The 12,535-nt window shown below is 39.7% G+C and overlaps 1 protein-coding gene across 1 annotated transcript in view; it reads right to left on the reverse strand.

Moving 5' to 3' along the window:
- PLCH1 (phospholipase C eta 1) overlaps positions 1-12,535 on the reverse strand; it is a 252,056-nt gene that overhangs the window by 102,014 nt on the left and 137,507 nt on the right. The window contains exons 3-4 of the mRNA XM_040247343.1: positions 6,042-6,188; positions 3,826-4,068 (exon numbers count right to left, since the gene is read on the reverse strand). Coding sequence (XP_040103277.1) covers positions 3,826-4,068; positions 6,042-6,188 — 390 coding nt within the window. The remainder of the gene's footprint in view (positions 1-3,825; positions 4,069-6,041; positions 6,189-12,535) is intronic.

The following is a 12,535-nucleotide window of genomic DNA, read 5'->3' on the forward strand; positions in this document are numbered from 1 at the left end:
AAGAAAGACAAGAACAGATATGAAGTGGAAAAACAACTGAGAAAAACTATCAGTGAAATCAAAAGTATTTTTTCAAAAAGATTAATAAAAATCAACAAACCTTTAGTTAGACAGACAAAGAGAAAAAAAAAAAGACTCAGGGTACTAAAATCAGAAATGAAAGTGGGGACATTACTACTAATTCTACAGAAACATAAAGGACTATAAGATACCATTATAAACAATTGTACACCAAAACATTGGATAACCTAGATGAAATGGACAAATTCCTAGAAATATTAAAACTACCAAGACTAAATCACAAAGAAATAGAAAAATCTGAATAAATCTATAACTAGTAAGGAGATGGAATCAGTAGTCAAAAATCTCTCAACAAAGAAAGTCTCTAGACTTGATGGTTTCTCTGGTTTATTCTATCACATATTTAAAGAACAACAAACACCAAATTGTCAAATTTTTCCCAAAAAATTAAAGTAGAGGAAACACTTTCTATCTCATTCTATGAGGACAGCATTACCCTGATACCAAAGGCAGAGAAACACACTACAAGAAAACTACAGACCATTATCTCTTATTTACACTGGTGGAAAAACCCTCAACAAAATACAGTTGACCCTTGAACACCACGGATATGAACTATGTGGGTTCACTTATATATGGATTTTTTTTCAATAAATAAGTACTACAGTACTACATGCACGGCAACTGGTTGAATCCACGCACACATACAGAACCTCAGTACAGAGGGCCAACTATAAAGTTATACTCAGATTTTCAGCTGCTCAAGAGGTCTGCACCCCAACTCCTACACTGTGCAAGGGTCAGCTACACTAGCAAATACAATTCAGCAGCATTTTAATAGGATTATACACCATGACCAAGTGGGATTTATTCCTGAATACAAGGATTATTCAACACATGAGAATTGATCAATGTAATACACTGCATCAACTTAATGAAGAGAAAAACCACAATCATCTCAGTTGATGCAGAAAAAGCATTTGACAAAATTCAACACCCTTTCATGATAAAAACACTCAACAAAATAGGAATAGAAGAAAACTACCAAACATAATAAAAGTTACATATGAAAAAAAACACAGCAAATATTACACGCAATAGTTAGAGACTGAAAGCTTTTCCTGTAAGATTAGGAACAAGACAAGAATGCCTGCCTTCACCACTTCTGCCCAACAAAGTACTGGAAGTTCTAGCCAGAGCAACTAGGCAAGAAAAAGAAATAAAAGGCATCCAAATCAGAAGGGAAGAAGTAAAATTATGTGTTTACAGATGATACAATCTTACATGTAGAAAATCTTAAAGACTTGCAGAAGAGTAAAGCAATATCTCCATTTTTACTAACTTGTTTTGCTTTGCACTGGGCTTCCCTGGTGGCTCAGATGGTAAAGCATGTGCCTGCAATGCGGGAGACCTGGGTTCGATTCCTGGGTTGGGAAGATCCCCTGGAGAAGGAAATGGCAATCCACTCCAGCACTCTTGCCTGGAAAATCCCATGGACGGAGAAGCCTGATAGGCCACAGGCCATGGGATCACAAAGAGTTGGACATGACTAAGCAACTTCACTTTCGCTTTGAAAAAGTTATTTTCCATAAAAATGTTTATATGTAATAGTTTATTATAATTTTTAATGAGCTCTTTTTTTAATTCTCAGATTTAATTTCTAATATGAGAAATATCAGTAAATGGAGCCCACATAAAAACTTTGGAGTCTTCAGTTTCCAAAAATACAAAAAGGGTCCCGAGATCAAAGTCTAATTATGTTAATTTCTCTTGTCAGAGTTGGTTTAGAAATGGGCCCACAATAGCATTTCTGGCCAATGATGAGAGGTAGTCTTCTGTGAAACTCCTGGGAAGTTTTTCTTTACTTCTAAAAAATAAGGAGGGGGAGGTTTATGAGAAGAAACTTTGCTCCCTCTGGGTAGGGTTTCTCTTTTCGGAGCTGTTGCAGTTCTCTTTGACCAAAGGGTAGCCAGTTAATGGACCAAGCCAAAATTCTGAGAATGGCAGAACCTAGATCTCTTCTAATGACATTACTGAGCCACTGAATTAACTCTACCTCAGGTCTCTTGTTCATGAGAAAATGAATATTCTTTATTGTCTGAGGCACTGTTAGTATGGTTCTGTGGCTTGCACCAGAAAGCACTCATTATTTGTTTTTTTGTCAAATGTAAAGGAGTTAAGAACCAAACTAACAAAAAAAAAAAAAAAGCATACAAAGTTCATTGTTATATGTTTTGTTCACTTATGAATCCCAGTTGGATTTACCTGCATGCTGTGAATATTGATGAAAACATCATGGCTCATCAGCTTAGACCTTTGCACTGTCAACATCCTTTCATGGGCTAACTATTTCCACCCTGCTTCAACAGTACCCTGGGTGAAGATTATAGCTCAAGCAGCACAAATTTACCACTACTCTGGAAAAAAATTAGGGTGGACATTCCAATGACAGCAGGAAAGTAGTACTAATTCCTACAGGGGGAGGGAGAAACATGTATTTTAAGACCATTCAAAATGTGAAGAAGGGAGCCAAAGCAGTCAATGAGTCTAACACCCTCACTTTACAGATAAGGAAACTGAGGCCAGAAAGGCCATGCATGTCACGTGTCCAGGTGATCCCAGCAGAAGAGGTACCCGCAGACTAAGCACATTAATCATTTATCCTGTCAGTGCTGCAGGACCAAAGATTGGGTTTAATCAAGAATGAGAATCAGAATTTTAATCAAGAAACTCCAGTTTCTTGAACAACTTAGACAGGGTTCAGTTCAGTTCAGTCACTCAGTCGTGTCCGACTCTTTGCGACCCCATGAATCACAGTACGCCAGGCCTCCCTGTCCATCACCAACTCCCGGAGTTCACTCAGACTCACGTCCATGGAGTCAGTGATGCCATCCAGCCATCTCATCCTCTGTCGTCCCCTTCTCCTCCTGTCCCCAATCCCTCCCAGCATCAAAGTCTTTTCCAATGAGTCAACTCTTTGCATGAGGTGGCCAAAGTAATGGAGTTTCAGCTTTAGCATCATTCCTTAGACAGGGTAAATATAAGTAAAAAATAACTTCCCCTTAAGGATCAATCAGTTCAGATTCCAAACTCTAAATTAAGAAGAGAGAAAAAGCAGGAAAGAATTTAACAGCTGGTATATAATTGGAACTCAGAAAAGTATTCTGTAATACGTATGTGCTCGGTCACTCAGTCGTGACCGACTCTTTATGACCTCATGTACTGTAGTCACCAGGCTTCTCTATCCATGGAATTTTCCAGGCAAGAATACTGGAGTGGGTGACCATATCCTTCTCCAAGGGATCTACCTGACCCAGGGATCAAACCTGCATCTCTTGTGTCTCCCGCCTTGGCAGGCGGATTTTTTACCACTGCACCACTTAGGAAGTTTGTGATGAAATTTATGAATTTGAAAAAGAAAAAAAAAGGTGTTTGTTAAACTAGACTGACTCTACAACAAAGTGGGATTTCCTCTAACTCAAATAAACATTTTGCTGGTTACTTCATCTCTCTTAGGAAACTTTACGCTGCATTTGGAGACCTAGCAGATTATGAAGCTAAATCTAGTCTCCTCCAAAGAAGTTTGCTCCTGAGTTCACATAAGCTTAAGTTTCTACATGTTCTACACATTCGTTTACTTGGGGTGGGGGTAAGGAGGGAGCAGAAAGGTGCTAAGGGTAAAGAAAAAAGACAGCAAGGAAAGTGGGTTTAAGCCTCAAAATTATGGGGAAAAGTATAGTCTAATCCACATACAGACACACAGACACATACAGAGTGCAGAATTAAAGTTCTAGGGAGGATATTGGTCGTGGGTCCTCTGCCTTTTGGCAAGAGAATCTTCATCACTGATGCCAGCCATGAGGTACTTGAGGCCTGTGATCCAGGTGCGGGCCTCCTCGGGGTTGGAGGTGATGAGGTCCAGGGACTCCATGTGGTTGCCATGGTAGATGGTGAAGCAGCAGCTGGGATCAAAGTTCCCCTCAGCCTGTCTGTGGAATATCTCAGACTGCCGACCCTCGGTGACTTTGTAAATGGAGTCAATAAGTACTGTGAGGAAAGTGAGGAAAGTGCAGTTACCTGGCAGGTGAATATATGTGTGCAGATTAAGAAAAGTAAAATCATCTTAAGATTTAAAGATAAATTAATTGTCTGTGAATTGTCTAGACAAGTGAAAAGTCCAAATGTGCAATACAAGCTTTATCATTTCCTGCTAGTAACCTTCTCCATGTACTACTTTACCCTCCTGGGCACTCAGACAATACCCTCCCAGGCACTGGGTCAGGAAGTGTTAAAATTTATGATAGGAAGACAGATAAGCCCGGCAGGCAAGAAGACTGGTAGAAAAGGGGGATATGAATATATCAAATGTATAGTTTATACATTTATGCAAGGAAAACATACAAAGACCTAGAGCCGACTCTGATGTTTTACAATATGCATATGACAGCAGTTAAAATTGAAGGGAAAAAACATTTGATGACAACCAAATAGCATAAATAAATGTTTTGGATTCATAGAGAGAAAGCTGTAAGGGTGAAGGCAGAGCGGGGCTTGAGAGGTGGAGGGGAATACAAGATGGCCGATCAGGGAAAAGAGGCATAAAGATACAGAAACATTAGCCCCACTCCAGAGATGCTGGACTGAAAAGCTCAGGAAGGAGAGTAATGGGAGACAAAGCTGGAAAGGCAGGTAGAAGATAGATTACGAGGAGCTGGAGTGACAGAGCAGAGATTAGCATTATTTAGATGGCGGAGCAACACTGCAGGTTCGGGTCAGAGGAACACTTGCAGAGAGGATAACTTTGGATTAAACACTACGTTCTGTTTGTTCACTTGCCTGTTTCAGGGCATGAATCAGAAAGTTGTAATCTTACTGATTGCCCATATACACCATCCATGCCTCTGCTCTGCCTTAATGGCAAGTCCCAATTTTTCTTTCTTTCCACTCTTGGGGAAATGAGCCTCTGACCATTGCAGGGCAAGTTCCAGTGTAGCTAAGCCACTGTAGTGGCCCCACTCTGGCCTCCTATAATGGCTTTAGGTGTGGGAACATAACCCACTGGTAACCAAGGAGACATGCATTCTGCTTGAGGGAAGGGCGTGGAATGGGGCTCTTCCCTCTTGAAAAGGAAGCACTGGAAGAGAAGGTCCCTTCTCTGCATCTTCTTGAAGCCTGTCAGTTGTGAAGCCATGTTGCTGCTGCCTCAATTACAATGTCAGTGCAGAAGGGAGAGAGCCAAGAGTGCTCAGAGAGAGAGAACTAGACGCTCAACGTCCCAAAGCTGGAGCCAGCCAGTCTCTGGGTTTCTTGTTAAGTGAGAATAAATTTGTATATCACATAAGCCTACTTTAGTGGAGGTCATCTGTGACATGAAGAGGAAAGCATCTTCACTGGTCAGGGCAGAAGAAACTAGCAAATGGAGCTTGGTTAGGAGATTTTGCATAGGCCACCAGAAAAATAGAGACCCTGGATGAAGCAGGTCCATGTGAAAACAGGAGGAAGGAGCAGATGAGAGAGGTGCTCCAGGGGACTCAGCATGGACTTGAAACTGAGTGTAGGATTGGGAGAGAGGCTTTATGGAGGAGGCAGATCAAAGCTATTTTATTTGATATCATTAAAACAATTTTGTCAATCCATTCGTCAGTTAACTGTGCACAGAACATGTCAAAACAGTTTAATCCTATTGGATTTATGACTTCCTTCACTTTTTTACAGGAATATAAAAGGCCTCAAGCTATAAAACTTCATATCCCAACTAAATACAACATGTCTTCAATGTAGGATAAATATTACCTTCAACAGCACTAGTGGACAAGAAAACATTTTATGGATTTAAATTTCCTGATGAATTAACAAAAGCAAAAATGCTCATCACTTATTCTGTCTCTGCACATTCTCTAACCACTGGCCCCGAAAACTTGAAAAAATATGAAAGTTTTACCAACTTCCACAGAACCCATCCAATAGAAGCCATGTGTTACTGGGTCAAGTCAAGTCAAGAATTCAAAAGCTAGCATTACTTTTTGCCTTCTCACTCTTCCTAGAGGGTCTCCATCGGAGGCGGGTCCGGTGTTCATCCAGGTAAAAGAGCCGGACGAGCCCCTTGGTCCCACGCTTCAGCTTGATCATCTGTGTCCCAGACTGCATTACGCTCATGCATCTTTCAACTGCAAACGAGATTGGAGCACAGTCAATTCTCACGCAGTGCACATGCATCCTGCTGTTCAGAGACACTGTGAATGAAGCCTCTGATTCACATCCCCAAGCCTCCAAGGGCCAGAAGACAAATTTAGAAGAGGTAACCTGAAAACAGAGTTGTTAAAGAATTGATTTATCAGGCTTAAGGCAGAGAAAAGCCTCACTGATGGAAATAAAATTCTACTTCTAGATAAACAATGCATAACCATTGAACAGTGTATCTTTTTTTTCTAACTGGCAACATGCTTTTTGGTATAAAACCAATAATAGATAATTTGACACTTGAATATACATTCATAAAGCAAGTTTCAGACTTTATGTTAAATCTCGTGAGCTTTTATCCAGCCAACTATAAAATCATCTTATGTTAATGCTTCCAAATGCAATTAACAAAAACATGAATAGCAAAATGTTTCAACAATCATTGAAGTTGCATATGAGTTCATATTATAATTTTGTATATGCTTGAAAACAGCTAAGTAAACATTTTAAAATGTGGTCAGAAAAAAAAATCAAGTTTGCACAAATATAAAATATTTGTTAAGGAATTTGGCTGCCAGTATTTTCTAAGTAGAGAAATAACTTGTTGATTAAACTCAGGTAAAATCCAACTCACTTATTATCCAAGTTAATACTTTCATTTAAACTCTCTGCTTTGAGATGAAACATGATGGCAATGAGCATATTTTGCTGATGTCCGTTTCCTTTTCTTTGTTAATAGTACCCACATTTCCTTTGGAAATACTTATTTTCCCATCTTATGTGCCTATGGTGACCTGTGAACCATCCCAAGCAAGAAATGGGTACCTGGCCTAAGTGGAGAGCAAATCTGGCTCCCTTTCAAGAAAGAGAAATCCTGAGTAGAGCACTGAATGAAAACGGAACTGAGTCATTTCAAAGGCCAAAACTTCAGAGATGCACCTGGTTGGACACTCAAGATGTTACAATTGTCACAGTTACCCTTCCTAAAGCTGGCAAATTATTCAGTTTTTCCCCTTGATTCTCCAAGTTATACAATACTCTTCCAAATGCCCTTTTCTCACTGCATCAGCCAGAAACTGCTTCTGTTTCACTAACACACCAGCACAGATGTAACCATTAGGGAACCAGAAACAACTAGCTCTGAGCACCTACCTTATCAAGCAGCATGCTGTTAGATAAAAGAAATGTGGTGAACAAAACTCCAATGTTAGACTTCAGCTTCTTTGGCTAACTTGTCATTATATTAAACAGGAAAGAATTTGATCCCAGAGCTTAACACAGTATGCACAGAGTTCTCAAAGTAACTTTAACATAACCAACTTTGACCATTTCCTCCATGAAGAGCCTTTTCTTCCCCCAAAGAAATCAAGAAAAAACTGTGCAAAATTAAATATATTTCTAGACTTGATATTGTAAGAAAGGTGAAGTACAGGTTGCTCTTACTCCTTTGATCTGACATATCAAATATGCAAGTAATAAAATACTGCTTAAGAAAAAAACATGTAAATTTAAAATGTTTACTTTGAAGCACAGAACAAAATTTGAGATTTGATTTCACACACATTAGTAAATTTACCCACCACTTAGCACCATTCATTTAGGTAATAAATGTCATGGATTTAAATTATTGACAGTCACCCTGATCATCTCATACCAACAGTTAGAGGGAGAACAGAAAACAGTCAGTTTATCAAGATAAAATCATTAAGTCTAACCAAGCAAGTCAAAACACCCAGAAAAATCTATTAGAATTTCTTTGACCTCTGACATCAGGTCACATCAAGAAATATTCACAGAGTCACTCCCTGCTCCAGGCACAGGGTTATATAATGAGGTAAAGCAGAGAACAAGGAAACTTTGACTTAAAGAGTTAAATTTTAAAAGAATGAAACCTCTAAAAAGATAACTTACAAATAGTAGTTTAGAACTGTGGTTAAGAACACAATTTGAATCCAGACAGCCTGGGACAGAATTCCAAATCTTCCACTTGCTTGTATGAGCTTAGGTTCATTATTTTATCCCTCAATGCCTCCATGCCCCTCCATGAATTGCAGCCTTGTCATGGCAAAGGGGCAAGGGTAACTCAATGAAGCTATGAGCCATGCTGTGCAGGGCCACCCAAGATGGAAGAGTCATAGTGGAAAGTTCTGACAAACGGTGGTCCACTGGAAGAGTTAATGGCAACCCTCCAGCATTCTTGCCACAGAGAACCCCATGGACAGTATGGAAAAACAAAAGATACCATGACAGAAGATGGGTCCTCCATGTCAGAAGGTGTCCAGTATGCTAATGGAAAACAGCAGAGGGCAATTACTAATAGCTCCAGAAAGAATGAAGAGGCTGGGCCAAAGCAGGAATGACTCTCAGTTATGGGTGTGTCTGGTGGTGAAAGTCTAGTCCAATGTTGTAAAGAACAATATCGCATAGGAACCTAGAATGTTAGGTCCATGAATCAAGGTAAATAGGATGTGGTCAAGCAGGAGATGACAAGAGTGAATATCAACATCTTGGGAATCAGTAAACTAAAATGGACAGGAATGGGCAAATCTAGTTCACATGTGATTATATTTACTATTCTTAAAAGAAATGGAGTAGACTTCATAGTCAAAAAAAGAGTTCGAAATGCAGTACTTGGGTGCAATCTCAAAAATGAGAGAATGATCTGTTTGTTTCCAAGGCAAACCATTCAACATCACAGTAATCCAAGTCTATGCCCCAACCACTAGTGCTGAAGAAGCTGAAATTGACCATTTCTATGAAGACCAACAACACCTTCTAGAATGCCCCCCCAAAAAAAGTCCTTTTCAGCATAGGAGATTGGAATGCAAAAGTAGGAAGTCAAAGAGATACTGGGAATAACACGTAAGTTCAGCCTTGGAGTACAAAATGAAGCAGGGAAAAGGCTAACAGAGTTTTGTCAAGAGTGTTTGTCATAGCAAACACCCTCTTCCAACAACATAAGAGACAACTCTACACATGGCCATCACAAGATGGTTAGTACTGAAATCAGATTGATAATATTCTTTGTAGGCAAAGATAGAGAAGCTCTATACAATAAGTAAAAACAAGACCTGGAGCTGACTGTGGCTCAAATCACGAGCTCCTCTTTACAATTCAGACTTAAATTGAAGTAGGGAAAAGCACTAGACCATTCAGGTATAACCTAAATCAAATCCTTATGATTATATAGTAGAGATGGTGAATAGATTCAAGGGATGAGATCTGGTAGACAGAGTGCCTGAAGAACTATGGATGAAGGTTTAGAACTTTGCACAGGAGGTGGTGACCAAAACCATCCTCAAGAAAAAGAAATGCAACAAGGCAAAGTGGTTGTCTGAGGATGCCTTACAAATAGGTGAGAAAAGAAGAGAAGTGAAAGGCAAGGGAGAAAGGGAAAGATATATCCAACTTAAAGCAGAGTTCCAGAGAATAGCAACAAGAGATAAGAAGGCCTTCTTACATGAACAACACAAAGAAATAGAGGAAAATAATAGAATGGGAAAGACCTAGAGATCTCTTCAAGAAAATTAGAGATACCAAGGGAACATTTGATGCAAGGATGGGCACAATAAAGGACAGAAACAATAAGGACCCATAAGAAGCAGAAGATATTAAGAAGAGGTGGCAAGAATACAGAGAAGAACTGTACAAGAAAGGTCTTGATGACCTGGATAATCACAATGGTGTGGTAACCCACCTACAGCTGGACATCCTGGAGTGTGAAGTCAAGTGGACCTTAGGAAGCATTACTATGAACAAAGCTAGTGGAGGTGATGGAATTCCAGCTGAGCTATTTCAAATCTTAAAAGATGATGCTGTGAAAGTGCTGCACTCAGTATGCCAGCAAATTTGGAAAACACACCAGTGGCCCCAGGACTGGAAAGAGTCAGTTTTCATTCCAATCCCAAAGAAGGGCAATACCAAAGAATGTTCCAACTACTGTACAATGATGTTTATTTCACATGCTAGTGAGGTTATACTCAAAATCCTTCAACCTAAGCTTCAGCAGTACATGAAACAAGAACTTCTGGATGTGTTAGCTGAGTTTCAAAGAAGCTGAGGAACCAGAGATCAAATTGCCAACATCCGCTGGATCACAGAAAAAAGCAAGAGAATTCTCAAAAAACATCTACTTCTGCTTCATCAACTATGCTAAAGCCTTTGTGTGGATCACAACAAACTGTGGAAAATTCTGAAAGGGATAGGAATACCAGACCACCTTACCTGTCTCCTGAGAAACCTATATGCAGATCCAGAAGCAATAGTTAGAACCAGACACCAAACAACTGATTGGTTCCAAATTGGGAAGGGAGTATGTTAAGGCTGTGTTATCAACCTGCTTATTTAAATTGTATGCAGAGTACATCATGCGAAATGCTGGGCTAGATGAATCACAAGCTAGAATGAAGATTGCCAGGACAAATATCAACAACCTCAGATATGCAGATGACACCACCCTAATGGCACAAAGTGAAAAGGAACTAAAGAGCCTCTTGTTGAAGGTAAAAGAGGAGAGTGAAAAAGCTGGCTTAAAACTCAACATTTAAAAAACTAAGATCATGGCATCCAATCCCATCACTTCATGGCAAATAGATGGGGAAAAGGTGGACGCAGTGACAGATTTTCTTTTCTTGGGCTCCAAAAATCACTGCAGATGGTAACTGCAGCCATGAAATTAAAAGACACTTGCTTTTTGGAAGGAAAGCTACGACAAACCTAGACAGCATATTAAAAAGCAAAGACATCCCTTTGAGGACAAAGGTCTGTCTAGTCAAAGCTATGGTTTTTCCAGTAGTCATGTTCAGATGCGAGAGTTGGACCACAAAGAAGGCTGAGCACTGAAGAACTGATGCTTTCAATTTTTTTGTGGTGCTAGAGAAGACTCTTGAGAGTCCCTTGGACTGCAAGGAGATCAAACCAGTCAATCCTAAAGGAAATCAACCCTGAATATCATTGGAAGGGCTCATGCTGAAGCTCCAATACTTTGGCCACCTGATGTGAAGAACCGACTCATTGGAAAAAAATGGATGACCGGAAAGATTGAAGGCAGAAGAAGCGAGCAGCAGAAGATGAGATGGTTAGATAGCATCACAGATTCAGTGAACATGAACTTGAGCAAACTCCAGGAGACAGTGCAAGACAGAAGAGCCTGGCAGGGGCTGCAGTTCATGGGGTCACAAAAGAGTTGAACATGACTTGTTCAGCAATTGAACATGTCTCCAGGTTTTTGTCTATAAAATGGGAATAATGCCACTTACCCCTTGAAATGTTGTTGAAGGCTGAATGAGTTAATTCATGCAAAATACCGAAAGCAGTGCCTAGCACAAAATAAACACTATAAATGGTAACTATTATCACAGTTTTACTATTGATATTTCAAAAAATAAATGCCATGACAAAAATACACGGGAGTCCATAGCAAAAAGAGAATACAGTGTGTGGGGGTAGGGAGAATGTGGTAATAAAACAGTGTCAGTGGAGCCTTGAGGACAGGAAAGAGCATAGGTGTAATCAGAGGATAGGGAAGGACGGCTTGCTGTCTTTGGTGCAGTGTCCTAAAAGGCAATTATAACAGGATATTTGATTTTGGGGGTCAGATAAGACTAGATGCATAGAGGTAGGAATGCCTGACCTAAGATTTAAATACAATGGCAATAACAGATTCACTAGATATTTCTAAGGAAAGGAGAGGGGGCAAAAAAGATATAATTCAGGAAGATGTCTGCTTGGGAAAGGAGAATAAAATGAACTGTTTATGCCAGAACAGAAAGTTGATTTAACTGTATCACCAAAGACCTAACGCAAGGACTGTAGACCTGTAGGAAGGACTGTCTATATATCAGACACAGTACCCTCTGCCCTATTCACTCTGCCTCTTCTATCCTTGGACTTTTCACAGTCCCATTTCTTTTCCCTGAAATAAAACCATTATGGATATAATATTCTCAACTTTTTAACAGGAAATGCACAGTGACATAAAAGTTTAATCAATTAGTTGAGCTAACACCATGTGCCACTTAGCAAGCATCATCCAAAGAAACCCGAACATTTTAGAAAATGAGATCCAACCCCTTAGAGAGGGAGTGTGTTGAACAGTTTATTAAATATTCACTAGCTTCATGTTTATTGCACTAGCTCAGTCATGGGCTGAAACCCTAGCATTATCCACTGCCGTGAACTAGTATATATGATCCAAAAGTTCTTGGCAGAGCTAGGGTCTGAAACAACGTGCTGCTTAAATTGTTTATGTAGCTGCTCTATGCTTTCCCTGTGATGTTCTCTAGCACACAAAAAAATCACATGGTCAGAGTCAACTTGAAAACAACAAGTCTAG

The sequence above is a fragment of the Oryx dammah genome, unplaced genomic scaffold, assembly GCF_014754425.2.
Source record: "Oryx dammah isolate SB20612 unplaced genomic scaffold, SCBI_Odam_1.1 HiC_scaffold_2, whole genome shotgun sequence".
Classification (NCBI taxonomy): Eukaryota; Metazoa; Chordata; class Mammalia; order Artiodactyla; family Bovidae; genus Oryx; species Oryx dammah.